The sequence below is a fragment of the Garra rufa genome, chromosome 21, assembly GCF_049309525.1.
Source record: "Garra rufa chromosome 21, GarRuf1.0, whole genome shotgun sequence".
NCBI classification, from domain to species: domain Eukaryota; kingdom Metazoa; phylum Chordata; class Actinopteri; order Cypriniformes; family Cyprinidae; genus Garra; species Garra rufa.
In genome coordinates this window covers 19491651-19516793 of record NC_133381.1, presented here as the reverse complement: position 1 = coordinate 19516793, position 25143 = coordinate 19491651, and the positions used below count along the sequence as shown (strand labels likewise).

General features: G+C 34.6%; 1 protein-coding gene across 1 annotated transcript in view; it reads right to left on the bottom strand.

Moving 5' to 3' along the window:
• LOC141295350 (UTP--glucose-1-phosphate uridylyltransferase-like) overlaps positions 1-25143 on the bottom strand; it is a 27693-nt gene extending 2550 nt beyond the window's left edge. Inside the window, exons 1-7 of the mRNA XM_073826563.1 lie at positions 24887-25143; positions 19693-19826; positions 14701-14808; positions 10152-10337; positions 7032-7165; positions 5624-5921; positions 4428-4625 (exon numbers count right to left, since the gene is read on the bottom strand). Of these exons, the coding sequence (XP_073682664.1) occupies positions 4428-4625; positions 5624-5921; positions 7032-7165; positions 10152-10337; positions 14701-14808; positions 19693-19826; positions 24887-24905 (1077 nt within the window). The 5' untranslated portion in view covers positions 24906-25143. The remainder of the gene's footprint in view (positions 1-4427; positions 4626-5623; positions 5922-7031; positions 7166-10151; positions 10338-14700; positions 14809-19692; positions 19827-24886) is intronic.

Below are 25143 nucleotides of genomic sequence, written 5' to 3'. Positions count from 1 at the left end.
GCTTTGTGAAATACTCTTAGATCAAAAATTTAGGAGTCCTAATTTTAGGACCGACACGCCCATTATTTTTAAGATTTTCTCCTAAATCGCCAAGTTATGAGCTACTTTTAGCCTTAAGATGTTTTGTGAATACAGGCCCTGATCTACATAATATTCACATATGCAGTTCATAGGGGATAAAAAAAATTTCATCACTGTTTGCAAACACCAAATTAGTCTATAATGTGTTTAGAAACAATTCTCTAAATTGCCTTTACACAGAAAAAATTATATCATTGTTCAAATAGAGAAACCCTTTTACATTTTCAGTGCAGTCTCAGGACTTTAATATTAACCACTGTATATAAAATTAGACCTAAACTGAAATAGAAATTAGATAGAACAGAACAGACCTTTTCTTCTATATTATGTACATCCAATTGAAACAACTGAAAAGAAATGTAGGGTAGGGTGTAGGGGGTTTTATTTATGAGTTCTTAGTTGGATGGAGGCAGATTTGAATGCGAGTTTGCAGTCAATTGTACGAAAAGTCAGGTTTATGTGTACTAAAATGAGTAGAGAAGTCTGCCATATGTCACCAGAGAGAAGTCTGTTGTTACACTGGAAAATCGATTTACGACATTTTGATTTAAAATAAATAAATAAATGATACGTGGAATAATCATTCACAATAAATCCCATAACATGCATTTAGAAAACAGGTAGGGTGAATTTTTGTTTCATGCTGACTTCATATTCAACTTCAAAGTTCATATTTATGTTATCTGTCAAGAAACTATGTGTACTTGTTCTATGAAAGACAATAACGTGTGAGGTAGCACTGTATAGTTGGTCTTGGTATCACACAGGCAGAAAAAGTATAAGGTCGACAGGAACGGGAGCAGGAGGGATTGAATGTGAAGAAATCTAGAACAAACTCAGACTTCAGCTTAATATGTCTTGCTGGATGAGAGCCTGGGCCTTAGGGGGAGAAATGGTGCTACAATATGGAGCTCTGCTGAACTGTACTACTCTACACACACACACACACACACACACACACACACACACACACACACACACATACACATCTAAATGAGGACAGCCCATAGAACTCTTATTGTTTTTTTACATATTATAATTATTCCACACTACCCCATTTACATTTTTATACTGTGTCATAACCAGATGCAACCTCTTCTTTTATAACCAGTTTCATGTGTGGACAAACAAATTACTTGACATTTAGAAACTGAAAACACTGTATTGTGTTTGGTTTGGGCACAGTGCTAGACTAAGAAAAACACCAATTTTATTTGATATATCAATAAATACATTTTTTTTTTCAATTTCCAATGTCCTCACAAGGAGCTTTTTAAATTAATTTTTTTGCCCACTTCTAAGAATTTTTTAACTATCACTCACACACACACACACACACACACACACACACACACACACACAAACAAACTTTATCTTATGGTTACCTTTCATTTCTGTCATCCTGTGATGAACTGAGAACAGAAAACCCAACAGAAATTGTTTATAAATGTCCTTTTTGTAGTTTTAGCAATTGTAAAACTCTCCATCAAACTCTTTGATCACACAAGCCTTGAACTAGATGATCTCTACTCAAATGAGAGATTGGGTCTGGTATTTAAAGGACACTCAAACATAGTCTCAAGATCAGCTTGTTATAATACTTGTGGAAAGAGTTTTGTAAGTGGGTTTGATTCAGAAGTGAACACTCTGCAAAGGAGACTGCTGAAGCGCAGGGTCCCACGTGGCCTGATAAATGAATCAGGGTCTCAACTAAGGTTTCAGAAGCGATAGTGTAAAGGAGAGGAAGGCCAGGGGAATAAAACAGATTTCTAGTGCACAGCTATAAATAATGCTTTACAATAAAATAAAGAGTGACTGCTAAGGGAAACGAAGACTTAAAAAGGGAAATTAAAACAAAGAGATGAAGAAAATCAAACGTCTGGTTCACTGGATGACTACTTGGTTAATCTTTTTAAGGAAATTCTGTATAATTTCCGGTTCATTTGAATATTTTGAACAGTAAGGTTTTTAATGTTTGTTCAAAGAACTGTCTTCTGCTCACCAAGCCTGCATTTATTTGATCCAAAGTACAGCAAAAACAGTACAATTTTAAAATATGATTACTATTTAAAATAACTGTTTTCTGTTTGAATATATTTTAAAATGTAATTTATTCCTGTGATTTCAAAGCTGAATTTTTAGCATTATTACTCCAGTGATATGGTCCTTCAGAAATCATTTATTCAATTTAATCAACTGTTTTAAATATTGATAATAATAGTAGGGATGCACGATATTTATCGGACAGATAAATTATCGACCGATATGGGTAAAAATGACGTCAGTTTTATTGCTCCGATAAATAAATGAAATCCGATCCGATAAAGTACTCTTGCTGGTAAATCAATCAATCAGTCTGGTTTATCTGAGATTCATCTGCTTTCCAAGTGCAAGTGACTGCAGCTGTAAACTGCAGTGACTCTCGGACTTTGTTGTGTGTGATACGTCATCATCTGTGTCGTCATCATCGTCTTCGCCGGTCTGGAAGTTTTTCGCGGTGGCAGAGGAGGACGATGCTATTGCTATTTGCAACACGTTTAGCAAGGATTCTGAGAGGAGGTAAAAAGCCGTCAAGTTTTAACACAACAAATCTTATATCTCACTTCAGAGGTCGTCATCGCGGTGAATCTGTTTTAGGGGCCGTTCACATGTCGCGCCTAAAAACACGTGGAAAACGCTAGACGCGCCGCTTTCTCTCTTTCCAAACCGCTCTGCAGCCTGCTCTGCTGTGGCGTCTGCCGTTGCTAAGCAACCATGACCTGCGCTCTCCATAAAGACGCGGAAGTTTCAGCAAAGGATAAATGGATTTTCAGCATTAAAAATCGCTTGCAGTAGCTCTGTTATTAAATTTATTTAAAAATGGTTATTCCTGTACAGCTATGATAAGCTGTTTCTCCACCTTGGCAGTGCTTTTAATGTTATTAAGGAACGGGTGAAGCTGATTGGTTGGTTTGTGTCATATGACCTGCGTTGGGCTTGCGGCATTCTGAAAAGTTGATGTTTTTATCTCGATTCTGATGTTTTATTCCCCGCCTTGTAGGGTTGTCAAGATACCATAAAAATGACTTACGATACTATACCAGTTGAAGTATCACGATACCGTGCAGTATTCGTTCATTTAAAATTCAATTCTACAAAATGAATCAATTTCATAAATAAAAAGATGTAAATGAAAACAGACAAGATTTTTTCTCTGAATACTTCATCAATGTGAATGAATGACTGGCTACTGTTATCCATTAAAAATCATATAAATATTATATAATATATAAAATATTTTTATGTTGAATAATTGATTCTTGAGATGCTATTTTTAAATAACATCAGACGGTCTGAATCTGACCCTCTCTTCTGATAAACTGCAGCATAAACAACGACGTGCGCATGCAGCTTCTCATTTCAAACTGAACTGAAGCGTCGGGAAACACTGAATACCAAATGAAGCGTAGAGACAGCTTATACTACACAAAGCACAGCAGAAAGACATTTTAGCAATCAACTTGTAATGTTTCTGCTGGCGTGCATGTTCAAATGAACGTTTTAAACAGTGTTCCTGCCGTGAATACAACATATCGTACGGTACTACCGTGTGGACAATACTACTGTTTCAAAAATGCAATGGCACTGCGGGTATTTTTAAGCTTTAGTATCGCGATACTACCGTAGTACTGGTATACCGTGCAACCCTACTGCCTTGTATGATTTGGTTGCTGCACACATTCATAATATGATCAATAAGAAGCTTTAACGGACATTTGGACATCTGACGTTACTCCATGATGCACTTTTCATTTTTTCCAGGTTGACAAATGTCAAAGCATTTTATTTATTTAGAATTGTGGTGCCTTACACAAAAAATAAAAACATTTTTGAAGAGTCAGGACTGTTAGACCCAGATATACTGTATACAGTAATATACATTTCATTAGTTTATCTCAGATTTTGTATTCTCCTGGGTGCACAAAATTATCATATAAAAATATGAACGTATTGGTATCGGTATCGGCCACAAGAAGGACTTAATTATCGGCTATCGGTAAAAAAATTTCATATCGTGCATCCCTAAATAATAGTAATGTTTCTGGAACAGCAAATCAGCATATTGGAATGATTTCTGAAGGATCATGTGACACTGAAAACGTAAGTAATGATGCTAAAAATGTAGCTTTGATCACAAAAAATAAAATTATAAATAAAATATAATCAAAGCAGTTATTTTAAATAGTAAAAAAATTGCCGCATTTTGGATCAAATAAATGCAGCTTTGGTGAGGAGAAGAGTTTCTTTAAAAAACATAAAAAATCTTACTATGCACAAACTTCTGACTGCTAGTGTAGTTTTCTTACCTTAGGGTTGACTATGATTTCCATGTCCATGGCGTTCTGTTCCTGTAGTCTCTTTATGGCAGATAGGGAGATCCATAGGTTGTTAGTGTTGAAGATCTTAAACTTGGTGACTGATTTGAATTCATCTACATGAGCTTTGGGAACCTGGGCGATTTCCAGTAACCGAAGCTTACCGTCATACTGAATGAGCGTACCTCCCTGGAAAACGCAAACACACAATGTTCAATGACAATGCAACAAACATTTATGTGTATGAATAAAACTATTTACCCAAAATATTGAATAATTTTTATGAACATAATTGCAAATGACTGAATTTGGATTAAGAGAAAGACATGTACACTACCAGTCAAATGTTTTTGAACAGTAAGATTTTTAAAGTTTTTTTTAGCTCTCTTCTGCTCACCAAGCCTGCATTTAATTGATCCAAAGCAAAAACAGTCAACTATTTAAAATAACTGCTTTTTATTTGAATATTTTGTGTAATTTATAAATACATAAATATATAAAATGTAATTTATTCCTGTGATTTCAAAGCTGAATTTTAAGCATCATTACTCCAGTCTTCAGTGTCACATGATCCTTCAGAAATCATTTTAATATTCTGATTTGCTGTTCAAGAAACATTTTTATTATTATTATTATTATTATCAGGATTCTTTTAATAGAAAGATCCAAAGATTAGCATTTATCAGAAATAAAAAGCTTTTGTAACATTATAAACGATACCATGCAAAAGCTTGGAGTGAGTATACATAAAGAAAAGAAATTATAGAAATTAATACTTTTATTTAGCATTTATAATGTTACAAAAGATTTCTATTCCAGATAAATGGTGTTCTACTGAACTTTCTATTCATCACAGAAACCTGAAAAAATTCTACTAGCTGTTTTCAATAAAATAAGTGTTTTTGAGCAGCAAACAAAAATATTAGAATGATTTTAAGGATCATGTGACTGAAGTATTGATGCTAAAAATTCAGCTTTGAAATCACATTAATAAATTAAATTTTAAAATATATTCAAATAGAAAACAGTTATTGTAAATAGTAACAATATTTCAAAATGTTACTTTTTTTTGCTGTACTTTAGATCAAATAAATGCAGGCTTGGTGAGCAGAAAAGACTTCTTTAAAAAACATAAAAAAATCTTTTGACTGGTAGTGTATGGTGTTCCACAAAAAATATTCTCTCACCTTCACATCAGCTCTGGTCTTGTCTGTGACCTCCATTATGAACTCGCAGCGTTTTCCGTTTGGCTGGCTCACGAGGTGGTTCAGTATATACAGGTCTACCGTTGCGCCCAGGTTATCGATGTTGGAGACAAAAATGTACTCCTTCCCTTCAGCAATGAGCTGCTCCAACAGACCAGAGTTATAAAAGCTGGCGTAAATGTCACCATGACCAGGAGGATACCACACATCTCCATTCTCTCCTGTCATAGCCATGTCCTTAGCGACCGGCAGCAATGATTCCTTATTTATTCGCGGATACCTGGATAATACGGAAGAGAGAAAGTCTAAATTGATATAGATCTGTGATACTTACTTACTACTAAGTAAAATAAAACTTCAAAAAATAAAAGCTAATTGAAATGAATAATAATACAATAATAGTGTATAAATAATACTACAACAACAATGGTCTGTGAAATAAAAATATAATGTCTTATTTCAGCTGCATCCCTAAAAATCAGAAAGATCAGAAGTTATAAAATAGCTAAAATGGATCGTTAAAATAGATGCAAAAACACTTCTAAAGTGTCATAAAGTGTTTCCTCTTTACAGGAAGAAAAAAAAACAACATTTCTAGCCTTGTTTATATTTATGGGCACGAAAAATACACTGCTTATGCAAATGTACTTTCAGAGGGGCTCTAAAATCTCCTCTCGCTCTTGCAATTTCAAGCTTATTCAGGTCAAATGAAGCCAGGGAAAACATCTGACGTTCTATGTAGCCTTCATCCTCCTCCTCGTCCTTTCATCATATTGTCTCTTACACAAGCTTCAGCTTCAACCGGGACTAAATATGTGCTGTATTATGAACAACACATGTAACCGTATCCCACGAGCGTCTGTTGTTAGCTTTGAGATAAATTTCTGCTCTGACGAGTCTGTCAAATATTAACGTATCCCCATTATTGCTTAGAAATCTCATCAATCTTTAACTTGTTTTTACAAAACTTTAAATGTTTGCAGGCTAAGGGTCAGCAGCACACATTAGGAAGGTGTAGAAATTAAACTTTTTTTCGCATCCTGCACAGTCTGTGCCAAAAGCCTGAATTACAATCTGACTCTTTGTTTAGATATGTGTGCTTATGCGATGAGTAATAAGTGAGTGATCTATTGTTCTTGCATTACATTTGTATATATCTGTGGTTTGTATGTTTACTTAGCTATATTTAGAAAACTATGACAAGTCATTTTAATCTTTTAAAAAATGAATAAACGAACTAATTATTTAATTAGTTCATTGTTTATTCATTTTTTATTTTATTTTACTTTTTTCATTTAAAATGCATGATTTTAGTATAGGCTTCATTTGAAAGTAAATGCAAGTCTGTTTCATGTCAGGTAAATGCATTTGTGTGTGTATGTGTTAATACCTGCTCTGGTTGAAAGTGTGTATCTTGACTCTGTGGTGCGTGTATTTTTGTAGGATCTTCTTAGTGTCTTCATCCGTATTGAAAGAGTTCATGAGCACCAGTGGAACATCAGCATTGTAAGTTTTATTCAAGTGCTGCAGAGACCAAAAAGAAAAAAATACTTACTAAAAACATTATCAAGCAAGTTAACTCTTGATTTATTTATAAACATTATAAACAAGCTGTAATGACTGTGAACCCACACTGCTTCTCATTAATACAGATACTTTGGCAGGTTTATTACATTCTGCAGCACATTCTGTTTTATCTGGGAAAATGAACTGTAGATAATTCTTAATAACAGAAGTTACTGTTTAGACAACATCGCTGTAAACGTGAGATCTTTAACACAAGAGGCAAACTGATAAAATATGGTCTTAGATGGATATAAACATCTCTCCTATCTAATCTCTGTAGTTACACTGGGGTGATGAAGAGGGTCAATAATTAATCAGAACATAATTATTAGGTGAGTTGGCAAGAAATCAACAGTATTGCAGTAAACTTTACTTTACTGAAAGTAAAAAACAAATGCTGTTTTTTTTAGTTAACTAAGCCTTAACTTTCTGCAGTAATTCTCTAAATGTTCAGACAAATTACAGAAACCACTTTGGTAAAACACTTTCAGTTGAAGTCAAAAGTTTACATACACTTGGCAGAATCAGCAAAATGTTAATTACTTTACCAAATAAAAGGGCATATTATTTTTTTATTTAGTACTGACCTGAATAAGACATTTCACATAAAAGACGTTTACATTTAGTTCACAACTTTGACTTTATAAAAATGACCCTGTTCAAAAGTTTACATACACTTGATTGTTCATCATTCATACACAGTGTTCTTACCTTAATCATCCACAGCTGTTTTTTTGTTTTGTTTAGTGTTTAGATAAACTGCCTGCTGTTCTTCAGAAAAATCCTTCAGGTCCCACATATTCTTTAGTTTTTAGCATTTTTGTGTGTTTGAACGATTTCCAACAATGTATTGCGTTTCCTTCTGAAGCATCAGTGAGCGTTTAAACCCTCTGTAATAGTTGCATACGAGTCCCTCATTTGTGAAAAGATAGATCTCGAAATCATAGTCATTGTTGGAAAGGGTTTAAATACACAAAAATGCTAAAAAAAAAAAGAACAAATCACTTGTGGGACCTGAAGACTTTTTTCTGAAAACAAGGGACTCATGAACAACTATCACTTAACAAAAAAAAAGGTAACAGCACAATATTAAGATCAAGTGTATGTAAACTTTTGAACAGGGTCATTTTTATACATTCAACTATTATTTTCTCTTGTGGACTATATGTAAACATTTTTTATGTGAAATATCTTATTCAGGTCAGTACTAATTAAAAAAATAACATGCATTTTGTATGATCCCTATTATTTTGGTAAAATGCAGATTCTGCAAGGTGTATGTACATTTTTGACTTCAACTGTAAGTGTCCAAATGAATAAAAATGCTTTTCACTGTAGATAAAAACTAACATGAACTAAGTTGCGCAAATTCAAAACTGAGAAAATCTAAGTCTTAAAACTTATAAAAATGTAATTAATAACAAAACAAAAAAGTTTAATACTATTTTTTAAACTATTTTTTTTACATTCATACTAGGGTACAAACTTCCCCTAATTGAAGAATTACCCAAAAATACATTTAATTCCCCTGTGTTAATGGTTAATTATACTGTAAATAACTACAAAGCCCTCACAAAAATTATTAAAAGGAGAATGGATCATCCTCTTTCATAAACTGCTGGATGACACATGTTAGGTCAGTTTCCTATAATGAATGTATGCCCATAAATCTCAGCCTGAAGAGAAGCCAAATGGTATAAGATGGCTTAAGGGCTTGCTAAAGGCCTGCCAAGTACAGAAACGACAGCCTGTATTTCTGAGAGAGAGAAGGACAGATTAACCATTTACATGTACTAATGTGCCTTATTCAGTGAGTGGGATATCTGACGACATGAGGCAGGTAACTGGCCTGTCGAAGAGACACTGAGCTGAGTGTTCTTCAGCGAGGGCATCCCGTAGGGCTCAGTGTTCGGCCCCTATCTTTTTTTCCCCTCTTGCCCAGAACACAGCTCTCTCTGTTTCGTTTTCACCCTAAGTTCTCTTTCATGCTCACTACCTATCTTTCAGTCCATGGCACTGAGAAAAATAACTAGCACAGAGCCTGTTTGCTGCTGGTTTAAAATGCTCACCCTGTATAAATTAAGGAATGTGTGCCGGAGTTGTACAGCTGTAGATGAGGAGAGCAAGAGAAGGGAAAGACAGAGGAACATATGTTTGTGATTTAAGACCTATGGGTGGAGGTCTATTTGCTCGCTTTCAAATCTCCCAGACAGCTGCTGTGTTTTCCCCAGCTGGACTGATTTATATTTCCTTGAGTTTAAATCTGAGAAGCTTTCTTATTTGAGATGCATTTAAAAGAGACAATAATTGAATGTACATTCCCAGAATTGTAGTGAGGTGTATTTTAAAACCAAATGCGGATTACATAATGCAAATTATATAGGATGTAAATTTTCGTGGCAACAAACAAACTTGTTTAAAGCAAAGGGACAATGGCCATGTTAGCCCCCATTAAACCACTGTCATTCAACTATTCCAAAGTTTTTAGACAGTAAGATTTTTCATGTTTTTTAAAGAAGTCTCTTCTGCTCACCAAGCCTGCATTTATTTGATCCAAAGTACAGCAAAAAATTTACTATTTAAAATATGGTTTTCTAAATGTAAAAAGCTTTAAAGCTGAATTTTAGCATCATTATTCCATTCACATAATCCTTCAGAAATCATTCTAACATTCTGATTTGCTGCTCAAAAAATATTTATTATTATGTTGAAGGTTTAGGTTTGATCACAGAAATAAATTACATTTTAAAATATTTCAAATAGAAAGTAGTTTTTTTAAATAGTAAAAATATTTCACAATATTACTGCTTTTGCTGTATTTTGGATCAAATAAATGCAGGCTTAGTGAGCAGAAGAGACTTTAAAAAAACATTAAAAACAGTCTTACTGTTCAAAAACTTTTGACTGGTAGTGTACTTCAGGCTTTTAGTGTCACATGACAAACCTCAATCTGTTGGACAGTTAGATCCAGGAAAGTGTTCTCGTTTCGGACGCTAATAAGGCTCTTGGGCCCTTTGCAGCCCATGCTGGTTCCCAGACCTCCATTCAGCTTCACCACCACCAGCTTATTCAGACTGTCTGCTATGTTGTCTGGTAGACCCTTTGCCTTGATCTTGTCATATGGCTGGATCTGAAACAAAGACAAGAAAGACAAACAACTGTCAGTCATGACATGCTTACATTTTATCACCATCTGGAAGTTTATATTATAAGGAGTTCTGGATTATATTATACCGGAGTTCATAAATGATCCATCCAGTGACTACAATGTTTCTAAATTTCATCCAGATGCTGTTGCTATTGCTATTGGTGTGTGTTTATGTATGTGTGTGTGTGTGTGTGTGTGTGTGTGTGTGTGTGTGTGTGTGTGTGTGTTTGTCTCATTGGATTCTACTACAGAAAAATCTGACTAAGGGGTCAAAAGTCAAACGTTGAGGTTAGTGCGCTGTTATGATTGTGTCTGCTATCAATCTTCAAGAATCACTAGGATCATTTTCAAATACACCAAACAACCACAACACACATTGTGCAAGCAAAACATCTCATAGAGACAAAAAAATGACCACGTTTAACCGAATAAACAGTCCAACTGCTGGATCAATAGTACCAGTGGGAGGGAGACTGAAAGACGAGAAGAAAAAGACGATGGATGTGTTGCTGAAAGAAAAAAGCCTTTCCCTTTACTTCATTCCTCTTGTTTCCCACAGGGCCATGGAGCACCACCATGAGACATCACTGATGAGTCAGATACCAATAAAATATCACCACTTGCCCTAAAATTCAGAGCACAACGCCCCACTTTATGATATTATGATAAACAGATAAGCACAAGTATAAAAAATGATTAAAAAACCATAACATCTCTATCACACTCAGCATTTCCATGACATAAACACACAGATGGAGAGGATGATGTAACCAAGGTCATAATGTTTGTCAGAGAGAAATGAGCGAGTGAGAGAGAGGAGTCAAGACAGATGTATCTGCGCAAGAGGGGGGTAAAGATGAAAAGAAAGCATGGTTTTTTCCCCCCAAACCTGTGAAGCACAAATCAAAGTGAAGTCAATTCTAAAGATTTCACTGGTTATGTCAGTCACAGTGCTGACTGCTAACCCTAAGCTAAACCTTAATCTTGGTATAGCACATCCTGATAGATGGTATTACTGTTTATCATGATCAGATCCATCCATGATATTTCTATATTCTGAACTGGATCCATGAAATCTGAACTTTTTTTGACAGGTACAGTTTTTTTTTTTAAAGTCTTTTCTACTCACCAAGCCTACATTTATTTGATTCAAAGTACAGCAACAACAGTACAATTTTAAAATATTTTACTTTTTCTATGAATATATAAAATGTAAATTATTCCTGTGATCAAAGCAAAATTTTCATCATCATTACTCCTGACTTTAGTGTCACATTTAGTTGTCCTTCAGAAATCATTCTAATATGCTGATTTGCTGTTTAAGAAAACTTTTTTGTTATTATTATCAATATTTAAAACAGCTGGAGTACATTTTTTAGGATTCTTTGATGAATAAAAAGATCCAAAGATCAGCATTTATCTGAAATAAAACCTTTGTAACATACACTATACCATTCAAAAGCTTGGAGTCAGTATAATTTTAGAGAAATGACAGAAATGAATATTTTTATTAATACTTTTATTTAGCAAGAATGCTTTAAATTGATCAAAAGTGATGATAAATACATTTATAATGTTACAAAAGATTTCTATTTCAGATAAATGCTGTTCTACTGAACTTTGTATTCATCAAAAAACTTGAAAAAAATTAAACTTTCAACATAATAATAAATGTCTGGGGAGCAAATGAGAATATTATAATGATTTCTAAAGGATCATGTGACTGGAGTATGCTAAAAATTCAGCTCTGAATTTACAGGAATAAATTGCATTTTAAAATATATTGAAATACAAAACAGTTATTTTAAGTACTAAAATATTTCAAAACTTTTTTTGCTGTAATTAGGATCAAATAAATGCAGGCTTGGTGAGCAGCAGAGACTTCTTTAAAAAAACATTTAAAAAATCTTTTGACTGGTAGTGTAAATTCTGCCACATTATTGTAGAATGACAGGTACAGTTGATTCCTTGACTTTATCAAAGAGTATTATATGACTTTAAAATTCACATTCACCACACAGACCATGGGGTCAGATGGCAACAACATGGTACTTAATATTCATATACTGTGCTATTTACATGTTAATCCAATTCATTTCAGAGAACTGCTTCATAATTTTGCTTGTTGTTTTGACTGGCTCGGTTCCAGTCTACTGTGCAATGAAACTAGGTCATCATTCAACCTTGGAATTAAAAACATCCCTGAAAAATATCTTCTCTATATTGACTGCATCTTACGGCCTACAAACAAACATGTGCAAACACATTTATAATGGCATCCATTAATACTCATGACTGAAAATCAATCAGTAACAGCAGTGATATATGTGACTGTGTTAAATGTGATTCAGTAGCATTATAGAGAGAAAGTAACAATAGTGTAACATATCTCTGTCAGTCACTTATGTTGATGTAATCTGACCATCTGGCAACATCTCTTTTACCTTTTATCACTTAAAAAAATGTTATTAATTGTGTTAATATACATATGAATATCTGATCTGATGTTGTTGTTGTTGTTGTTATGGCAGTGTGGCTTACGTCTTATTTTTCAAGTGTCTACAGTTCTTTGTTTCGTTGTGCATGTGATTGAATAATTGCAATGCAGCATAGGTGGCATTACTGTGCCAACTAAAGGCATGTGACTAAACATGAGCCCAGGTCCAAACCACCATGACACCACTTCCCCCAAGGCCCTAAGTGAAACATAGCTGACTGAATTAACAAATCAGTCATCCAGAGAACAACAGGGATTTTCTGGTGATAAAAATAAAGAAGAAAAAGTATCTACGCTCTGAACTTCAAACAAGGGCAAGAATCCTTTGTCTTAAACCTGCTGCACAGGTTGAATCAGATTGTTTATACTCTATTCAGCCACATTCCAGTTGTTCACAACTCAAACCTGTTTACACATTCAGAATTGCACACAGTACATAAATAAAATCTTTGACAGATCCCACAGCGTCACAAGACCAGAATCTCATTAGCTCAGTCAGAAAGCCACAATTCTGAGTCTGTTTGCATCGTAAGCACTTTAAAAGAACTTCTCCATCTTACAGAAAAAGGGGCTGGTGGTAGTATTCAAAGGTTCATAGAGGTAATACAAAGCATTAAAAGTTGCAAACTACCTTGAGAACATCAATCTGGTGTTTTTACTGTGGGCTTGGGAGAGATGAATGTGAAATGTCATGATGAACTTGACATAAAACCTGGGTAAAATGTTCTGGGTAAAAGTTTCAAAAGTGACCTTTTTATAGCACAAAGAAGTCAATCAGCCACTTATCTTGGGTATAATATATCTACTGGGACGACACTGGTCATTATTACAGCAAATAATATGTCGCAGAATCCAGACGTTATGTTGTAACAGACAAGGACCTTCATACGCCCAGCAGATGTTTAACAGTGAATGAGCATTTTTTTTTTCAGTTTCATAAGGACATACACACAATGACACACCCTCAAGTTACAATAAGAGAAAGCACAGACACCTATCCCTAAGGTCCCAATGTCCCAAACCAAACATATAACAGCATTTTAACCTCGCCTTCTCTAAATATCCTTAAACTGCATATACACACAAAGGTCTGTCAACATTACTCTTGAAATCTGGAAGGAGCTAAAACAGGAGGCATTTAATATCCTGCTCTGATGACCTGGCTATATGCTGCAGACTATACTATCAAACATTTTGCAGTTTAATAGTACAGCTGCATGTGGTTCTTCATGGAGCTGAAAGTCTTGCGTGTGGGTTTCTGGCTCTTAGAGAACCTTGCATAATCATCACAGACCCAGAGGAAAGCAGACCGACACTAGATTCTTTATGTGAAACACAAACACACACACACACACACACACACACACACACACAGCCAAATCAAATTAGGAGATACTTTTGTTCATGGCTTGTTTTCCTTACACCCTCCCTTGCCCAAAGATGAATCAATTTTGAAGCTTTATTTATCATTTTCCTTGCACACACACACACACACACACACACACACACACACACACACACACAATCATTCACACTGTGGCTGTAACTGGACCCAAAGTCTTCGAATACGTGTATGAATGTCATGCAAATTATTTCATGCTGGAATGTGGGCAGCTTTTAATCACAGCTGGCTTATTCCCAGAGCCTGAGGCAACACTAATGCCCACACACAAGACTGTTAGTCTCTGAGTAGTGTCTGGCTGTCTGTTTATTGCCTAAAGCTTGTATAGATACATTAGGCTTTACTTTCTCTGCATATTCAGTTTATAGGTGTGCAATCAAATTAAATGAATATGAGTGAGTGTAAGAATTAGGCCTGCGTTGCAATCAATCACTTGCGTATCTTACCGAATCCTCAGGAGGCCTGTTGATTTTTGACCACTCTACTGAAGGTCCTTTCACCTGCAGAAATCGGTGGAATAAGTTCCTAAAGCCTTCAAAGTCCTTCTTAGACACCTAAGGAAGAGAAAAGACAAAAATAAATTATTGAGGAAGATCCTTAATGTTTTCTCCTTCTAAGAAACAAATCATTAACCTCTAGATATTTTGGCAGATTATGCATCACTAGGCCTTTCCATGATATTTTCATAATTGCCATCAGACAGTATGCATTTTTAAAAATCAGCATTACCCAAATGAGACCTATTTTCCCCCCTTTTACAATATGTAATATAAGTCTCAGGTGTCCCCAGAATGTGTCTGTGATGTTTCAGCTCAAACTACTCTACAAATCATTCATTATATCATTTTGAATGGAAGCAGAAAAATGTTTTTGTGCATATCTATTTAAATGCAAATGAGCTGCTGCTCCTGCTCCTTTTCCAGAATAGTGCTGTGTCTTTATAGCTCGGATACTCTGCTAAAAAACATCTGTTTGGTTTTGATTATCATGTCTGTCATGCTGAAATCATGTGTTTTAAACCATATTCGTCTAAACGGCTGTCACATGGCATGTGAGTACTAAACTAAGTTCTCTTTCATGTCTTATTGCGCTTAAACTGCATATACACACAAGTTTATGTTGAAAACACACAGGAGTTACAAAAACAGCTGGTTATGTTTGTGAAGGTAAGCAGCTGGGGAAGAAATTGCATGTTTATATTAGATTTGTGTGGCAGCAGCATAATATACAGTGAATGAATCAATAAATCTACTGCTCTCTTGTCTCCGCTGAGGCTGGGACTCTAAATAGTGTTTCTTGCTTGTCTGTGCAGACAATGACAAAACAGTTAGCATGCTTTGTTTGAACTTTTGCCATAGTGTTAGAACTGGTACACCATTGTTTTTTGCAGAATAAAAAAATGGAACTATGGTTGGAAACGTGTAGAATAATGGGTGGTAATATTATTATAAGATCCCCTTAACGTGTCACTGGGAAAACAAAATCTGACGCGCTCATTTTTTCACATGCTTGCAGAAAAAGGCTTACCAAAACAAAGTTACTGGGTTGTCTTTTTTTACGTTTTCTGGTTTAGTAGATGGACTGTGGAACCGATTATAGCAATTGAACACATTAAAAAAAAATTGAGATTTTCATGATGTTTTAAATAAATTTTTTTGAAGGGCATCGGCTGTCACCTTCCGCCACTGAAACACACATTTGTTGTTGTTTTTTCTTTAAAATAAGAATAACTCATTTTTCCAGCAACAACAACAACAACCTGCCAGCATAACTTTTTAATCTTGTTCTGTACAATCTGGCAATTACAACTCCTAAAGGCTTCTGAAATAATTAACACCCTGCTGCGAAAGATCACTGGGTCCTCAGGCCTCTCACTGAGCACATCATTAAAAAGAAAATCTGTTTGATGAAAATCCATGTGCCTGCTGAGAATTTAAAGTTCAATAACTCTGTACTCTAATCAAAGTGTAACTTTGATAAACCTGAAAAGAAGGTTGTGAGGCAATATTGACAGAGAAGAACGCCAGTTAACACTTAAATAGTGTTATTCAGCCATAACTACAGTCTTCAGTGTCACATGATCCTTCAGAAATCATTTTAATATGCTGATTTATTGCTTTTATTATTAATGAAGAACAGTTGTGCTGCTTAATTTTTAATTTTTTTTTCAGGATTCTTTGATGAATAAAAACTTGAAAAGAACAGCATTCATTTAAAATATAAATCTTTTCTAACAATGCAAGTCTGTGCTATTACTTTGTTTTAATCAATTTAACACATCCTTGATAAAAAGTATTCGTTTCTTTCAAAAACAAAAAGAAAAGAATTTACTGTCCACAAACTTTTTAATGGTAGTTTATATGGTTACAAAAGATTTCTGTTTTAAATAAATGCTGTTCTTTTTAACTTTCTATTTATTAAAAAATCCTGAAAATTGTATCAGGTTCCAACAAAATATTAGGCAACACAACTGTTTTTAACATTTATAATAAATCAGCATATTCAAATGATTTCTAAAGGAAATGTGACACTGAAGACTGGAGTAATGATGCTGAAAATTCAGCTTTGCATCACAGGAATATATTACATTTTAAAATATATTCACATAGAAAACAGCTGTTTTACATTTGAAATAATATTTTCTACAATATAACAGTTTTTTCTGGATTTAATAAAAGCAGCCTTTGATTCAAATATTAATGTTAGACTCAAAATCAGTCACTTATGAATCAGAAGATGGTACAGATATTGTTGACAGATGGTCATGTTGTGTTACTTTAGAATTGGCATGTGACTGAAGTAACGGTGCTTTTGTCATCCCAAGGCAGCTACAATGAATAGTAGAGTGACAGTTTATGTTTATATGAACACACATCATGGATGTCTTCATAAAAGTGATGCAACTATGTAAACTGTTATCTGACGACGTCTTCACATCTTCTTATTATACTTTATTTGAGCTAGCAGGGTGTGGGTTTTAATACGTCATTTGGCGGTAAATGTTTGGGTGGGATTACGGGAGTCTGTGTGTAATGGAGAGGGAGGGGTACAAGCGTCAGTATGTGTCACTGCGATGACGGCTAAGCCTGATTATTACCATATGGTGCTGAGAAAACACTGGGGTTGATCGCCAAACAGCTCAAAGTTTTGCTATCTGACCTGGTGAAATTAACTGTGACTTTCGGTAGAAAAAGGAAAATGAAGGAAGGGGGGAAAATGTTGGCTGAAGGAGAAGATGCATCATGATGAAGCTAGTCTCATGGTGAAACTAATTAAACATCAGTTCAGCAGTGCAGTGAAATCTCTACTGTCACACTGGCACGACATTCATCAGCTGCAGTGTTTAGATGACACCTAAAGAGGGTCCTTCTCATTTTTCTTGTTTGCCTCCCTTATTCATTCTAATGTGCATTGAAATTGAGACTATAAAGAATAAATTAAGAATTTTTTTTTTTTTAATAAAAGTGCATGCAGTAATTGTTCATCTCATTAACAAAATCTACACAAAGAAATGAGTGTACTTTTGAAAAAATTTGTTTAAAGTGATGTACGCTCACTTGAGATCTAATGAGCTCACTTGCAGTCTAATAAGAGCTGTTTTGTTTTACATGCAGCAGGATCGCCTCCTGATCTGACATGTTCAGATCACATAACCAGCCAAATACTACTTGCTTTATCTTCGTAATCCCCCAAGTGCATCCCTCTTTCACGTGGAATACGTTGGAATCATGGCTAACAATGAATAGAGCATTTCTACAATCACATTAGTAACTAAAAACTTTTGCATGATGTCAAAAGCATTATATGTTCCTGAACACACCTACAATACCATTAAAAAGTCTGAGGTCAGTAAGATTTTTTTAAAGCGAAGAATGATGTTTTATTAAACTTTCAATTCATGAAAAAATCCTGAAAATATATTATGTTTCCTCAATAAGAAATGTTTCTTTCAGCATATTAGCCTGAAAGGATTAGTTCACTTTCAGAATAAAAATGTCCTGATAATTTACTCACCCCTTAGTCATCTAAGATGATCATGTCTTTTTTTTCTTTACTAGAAAATAAGGTTTTTGAGGAAAACATTCCAGGATTTTAATTCATATAGTGGACTTCAATGTGACCGAATGGGTCTAAATTGCATTTTCAGTGCAGTTTCAGGCTCTACATAATCCCAGGTGAGGAATGTCTTATGTAGAAAAACGTTCTGTCCATTTTTTTTTTTAATTTATATGTTTTGTATGCTTGTTTTGTACTAGCTCGAGCTCACAAATTATCTAGTCAGGCACGTGTGAGACGACTCAGTGTTTACAAAGCAAGCGTGTAAAGAAAGTCAAACGCCCTTAAAAAAAAAAAAAGGAAAAGAATCCAACATCATTGTTTTACTTTTTTAGATGATTTAAGTTGAGAAGAATTTTTTTTTTTTTTTACAATACCCTACCTTTTCGAACAGAAGTAAACAGACGAAGAACTAACTGCACATGTCTTTTCCAATGTGATTACGCGATGTGTAAAGATGTGCATACGCATCCCAGAGCTAGTTAAAGGTGAGCATCTGTGGTTAAAAGGTATATAAATTTTTTTTTTTTTTAGAAAATGGCTGATCGTTTCACTAGATAAGACCCTTATTCCTCTGCTGGGATCATGTAGAGCCCTTCAAAAGGCTCTAGTCTACACAATCCCAGCCAAAGAATAAGGGTTTTATCTAATGAAACAATCAGTTATTTTCTAGAAAAATGTACAGTTTATATACTTTTTAACCTCAAAAACCTCATCTTATCTAGCTGTGCAATATGTACTCTGTGCACTCCGGTTCAATACAGTTAGGGTATGTTGAAAGACTCCCATCTCATTTTCTTTAAAATCGTCCTGCATCACTGCAGAATTACCAACCCAGTGTTTACAAAGTGAATGTGCAAGGAGGGTTAAACACCCTTTACAAAAATAGGTAAAACAGCGATGTAGGGCGATTTTGAAATTGGAGGAGAGAATGAGATGGGAGTTTTTCAACATAACCTAACTGTCGTGAACCAGAGTACACATGCGCATGGCAAAAATAGACAAGGGGAGCATTTGAGGTTAAAATGTGTATAATTTTTTTTTTTTTTTAAAGACAATTACAGATCGTTTTGCTAGATAAGACCCTTATTTCTCAGCTGGTATCATTTAGAGACCTTTGAAGCTCCACTGAAACTGCATTTTTAAACTTCAATCTATTGAGCACCATTGAAGTCCAAAGAGAAATCCTGGAATGTTTTAGTCAAAAAACTAATTTCTTTGTGGCTAAAGAAAGACATGAATATCTTGGGGGTTGACATGACATTATCAGGAAATTTTTATTCTGAAAGTAGAGTAATCCTTTAAATGGTGTACATCAATCAAAGGTAAATCAGTTGGCTAAATCCTTAAAAGTGTTTAATTGTTTGTAGCTTGTATCTTACCTCAGCTTCTGCACCTTTGGCTGTGCTTGAGAGTTTTTCCAACTCTGCATGCATAGAGCTCTCCAGCTGCTGTCGCATCACTTCCTGAAACTGAGCCATCCCGTTGGTGTTGCTCGGTAACTCTTTACTCAGACCTACAATAAAAACAAACACCTTAATGTTAAAGTTCTTACATTAACTTTACAATGAAAAAGAAAAAACTTCCTGACTTTAATAAAACACAATTTCAGTGATTTCCAAAATCAAAAGGGATTGAATTTATGTTTCTCTTAAGCATTTTTGCTTTTGATCTAACATCTTATGCTTAAATACTTGAAACTGCTTGAACACTTGTTTTGTAGGCACAAATGAATTGACTAAGATACTACAATATATCGTATCGCTCCCTACATAACATAATAGATAGTTTTGATGACTTATTGTTATTCTGAAATGTGTAAAATAGTATCAATAAAGAATGGAGTTGGTGTGTTCAAACTTTTAACCTTAAAAAAAATATATTTTAAATCAAATTGTATTGAATAAATCTTACTTGCAGATAAGAAAACTGAAAGGGGATATTGAAAATTGTGCCACTACCTTACTTGTGGCCCACAATGATAAAACTCCTATCCAAGAAGCCATGAAAGCACATATATGTTATCAAGAGCATTTGCATCATCCACTGGGCTCAGGGTTAATTTGCTGTAAAGTTGCCCATTTACACTGGCTGTAATGTAAGGTGTGACTCAGACTTTCCTGTTCTACCACAAACACCCTCCTTTATCCTTAAGAGAGTGGGTACAATAAAGAGATTAAACTACATTCTGTTTGATATGGTTTGTCCAGTAATAGATCCTGAGCTTAAGGTAGGAATGAAGAGGAACAGCCCAACTGTATTCCTTTTTTATTATTATTAGGACTGTATAGAGGCTGAAGGAAAGTGGCGGAGATAGAAGGACAACAAGATTCAGACTTATGGACCCTGGACCACAAAACCAGTCATAAGGGTAGATTTTTTAAAATTGAGATTTATACATCAGCTGAATAAGCTTTCCATTGATGTATGGTTTGTTAGGATAGGACAACTATTTTAAAATCAAAATAGTGAGAAAATCCCAAAAATCCCAGATCAATACAATGCTTTTTTTTGGTTTTCTTTAAAGGAGTTTAAGACAAAAATTTACAGATAATGTACTCACCCCCTTGTCATCCAAGATGTTCATGTCTTTTTTTTTCAGTCGTATGTTTTTTTGAGTAAAACATTTCAGGATTTCTCTCCATATAATGGACTTCTATGGTGCCCCCAAGTTTGAACTTCCAAATTGCAGCTTCAAAGGGCTCTAAACGATCACAGCTAAGGAAAAAAGGGTCTTATCTAGCAAAATGATGGGTTATTTTCTAAAAAAAAAAAAAAAAAAAAAAAAAATTACAATTTATATACTTTTAACCTCAAATGCTCGTCTTGTCTAGCTCGGCAAGACGAGCGTTTGAGATTAAAAAGTATATAACTTGTAAATGCTTTTTGAAAATAATCGATCGTTTCGCTAGATAAGACGCGTCTTCCTCGGCTGGGATCATTTAGAGCCCTTTGAAGCTGCATTTAAACTGCATTTTGGAAGTTCAAACTTGGAGGCACCATAGAAGTCCATTATATGGAGAGAAATCGAGAAATGATTTCCTCAAAAAACACCATTTCTTTACGACTGAAGAAAGAAAGACATGAACATCTTGGATGCCAATGGGATGAGTACATTATCTGTAAGTCGAAAGTTGTGACGTATTGTCAAGTACGGTGACCCATACTCGAAATTGGTGCTCTGCATTTAACCCATCCAAGTGCACACACACAGCAGTGAGAAGTGAACAAACACACACACACACACACACACACTGTGAACACACACCGGAGCAGTGGGCAGCCATTGCTCCAGCGCCCGGTGAGCAACTCAGTCATGGGCACTTCAGTCATGGTATTTAAGGTGGAAAGAGCGCTGTTCATTCACAATCCCCACCTTCAATTCCTGCCGGTGTGGGAATTGAACCGGCAACCTTCGGGTTACAAGCCCAACTCTCTCACCATTAGGCCATGACTTCCCAAAAAGGACGAGGTCCCACCAAGTAAATTCTGAAAGTGAACTACTCCTTTAAAGACAACAGCTTTTACATATGTCACGTGCAAGTGCTTTATCTTGTGCGCCATAGCTCTGACTATCTGATTGAATCCTGCTTGGCCACATTTCATTGGTATGCACCCATTTAATTAATTCTCCTGCTAGAAAAGTTATATATATGCTAACATACTACCTGCCATGTGACACTTAAAATCCAGTAAATGACAGTGTCAGCTGGCACTTAAAAAATGAAACGATTTATGTTTTTCTCAGAATTTGTATTTGTGCTTTTAAATGCTCAAAACACTGTTCATCAAGTTCTTACATTGTCTAACACGCAAGCCTTACTACTTACCAAAAAAAAAAAAAAAAAAAAAATGTAAACAGTGGCTTGACTTTGATTAATAGCTTATTGGGGTGTTGATCAGTTATATAGTCATTGAGCAGACAAATTATTTACAGTGATTCAGAATACAAATATGGTCCTTCAGGAGGAGCCAGAGTTAAAGAAGTCAGTAATAATGTACAGTAAGCCAACATGATGAGCAGGGGTTATCTTGCATTAAAGATCAGCTGACTGTACATTATTCCACGTGCACAGCTAATTACCAACTAAATAAATAAAAGGACATCAAATATTGATCTTCGCTTCAATATATAAACGTACTTCATGTGCTAAAAATGTGAACTGTTTTTATTCAAGACAAAAATATTTAATACTAATTAAAAAAACATTTCATACTACTGAATCAACCTGATGACATGAGGTTACACCAACATGAGTAACTTTAAGGGTGGGTTCAGGTATAAATAGATCAATAAACAGATCTATATTTGCACATTTCTTGCATACCGCATGCCATTTACAAATAATTCTACCAACACATCATCAGATCATTTCTACATGTGTAGAAAGGTGTTCTTCATTCACAGGAAAGAAAACATGACAAAAGAACTAATAGAGCCATAAACTCTCTCTCAGGTCAAAGGGCGCACACTGCACAGAAAGACAACCCTAAATACTGTGTGGTCCAAAAGTCTGAAACCACTCGAAAATGCTCTATGCTGTAGTGCTTTTATTACAAATTATAATATTAGCATAAGAATTTGATTAAAAATGTACATATTTTGTCCCTCTTTCATACTAATGACCTTGCACTGCTAATTTGAAATATTTAATACTAATAAAAAACATTTCATACTACTGAATCAACCTGATGACATGAGGTTACACCAACATGAGTAATTTTAAGGGTGGGTTCAGATATAGATAGCTCATTAAACAGATCTATATTTGCATATTTCTTGCATATTGCATGCCATTAACAAATATTTCTACCAACACATCATCAGATCATTTCTATATGTGTAGAAATATGTTCTTTATTCAAAGCAAAGAAAACATGAGTAAAAGAACTAAAGTAGAGCCATAAACTCACTCAGGTCAAAGGGCGCACACTGCACAGAAAGATAACCCTAAATACTGTGTGGTCTAAAAGTCTGAAACCACTGGTGAGAATGCTTTATGCTGTAATGCTTTTATTACAAATTATAATATTAGCATTAGAATTTAATTAAAAATTTATATTTTTATGTCTCTCTTTCGCACTAATGACCTTGCACTGCTAATTTGAAATATTTAATACTAATAAAAAAACATTTCATACTACCGAATCAACCTGATGAAATGAGGTTACACCAACATGATTAATTTTAAGGGTTGGTTCAGATATAAATAGCTCATTAAACCGATCTATATTTGCATATTGCATGCCATTAACAAATAATTCTACTAACACATCATTAGATCATTTCTATATGTGTAGAAATATGTTCTTCATTCACAGCAAAAATGAAAAAGAACTAAAGTAAAGCCATAAACTTGCTCAGGTCAAAGGGCACACAGTGCACAGAAAGACAACCTTAAATACTGTTGTCCAAAAGCCTGAAATGCTCTATGCTGTAATGCTTTTATTACAAATCATAATATTAGCATAATAACTTGATTAAAAATGTATATTTTTATGTCCCTCTTTCACACTAATGACCTTAGCGCTAAGTTTAAAAGTGTAAAATGTGATGGTCGTGTTTTCCAGAATTTGAGAATGATCCAAATACCATATTAAGGAAATAAAAACATCTCACCGTTCACGTGATCAGTTTCACAAACTCATTTAAACGTGACCCATAAAAAAGGCAGAATTTTGTTAATGATTTACATTATCACTCAAAAGTTTTTTTTATAATGATTTATAATGCCTTTAAAGTTGTATTTCTGTCCAATACAAGATATTTCCATTTCAAATAAATACTGTTTTGCTTTTATTTTACACTTTATAATAGTCAAAGATTCCAGAAAAAAGGATCATGGTTTCCACAAAAAAAGAAAAAAAAAGAAAAGAAAAAACGGGTATAAATTTTAAAAATGAATATTTCACAGTGATATGGTTTTTTTTTTTTTTTTTTTTTACAAATTAATGCAGCCTTTGTGAGCATATGAAACTTTAGAAACCATTAAAGAATCTTACTAAGCCCAAAAGTTTGAACAGTGTATGCCACAATGTTTCTTCGTATTATTTTCAAAATGCTAAAACGGTTCTTTTTTATTTCCAAGTTTAAATTAGACTCGGAATCTTAGATTTTCAATGTGACCTCAGACTTTTGGACCCCACTATACATCCAAGACACTGCAGAATACAAACCTCGGTCAGTATCCCCTGTAATCGGGTTTAATGTCAAATCTTTTTAAATTACAGACACTGTCAGACCAAATGAATAGCTGTCAGAGAACCAGACCTCTGACAGCCAAACCAAAGCGAGGAATGGACAGACAGTCTGGAAAGGGTTTACAAAACACTCTCTATAAACCATTCCATCTTTTTGCAACTTCAGTCAGCATTGCCTGAGGGCTCCATTCAGCTTTCACTCTCATCAGAATTCAACTGACAGCTTGTACATAGTGCAGTAAGATCCAGATGATCTCTAGATACCACTAGGTATCATCTAAATAATTAGAATGTATCCAGAAAACCAATACAATATTAAAAGTACTTCATGTGTAAGTATAAAACAGCAAAATCAGGACTTACACACGTTCTTACCTTCAACGTAAAGCAACATAGTCTCTGTCTTCTAAACTCTATGAAGTGCAGTTCGGTAAATTAATACAACAGTAATCCTTTTTTCTTCTAATCCCGCTCAAGTCATGGAAAAAACAACAACATAGATACAGTCCTGTCGGGATGTGAGGCTTATTGGTAGTAGTAATAATAATAAGACAGAAGGTCAGCTGATCGATTCTCTCATTCTGTTCAAGAGCGCTTTCCTCTGGCGTTCACTCGCTTTTAAATCAACCATC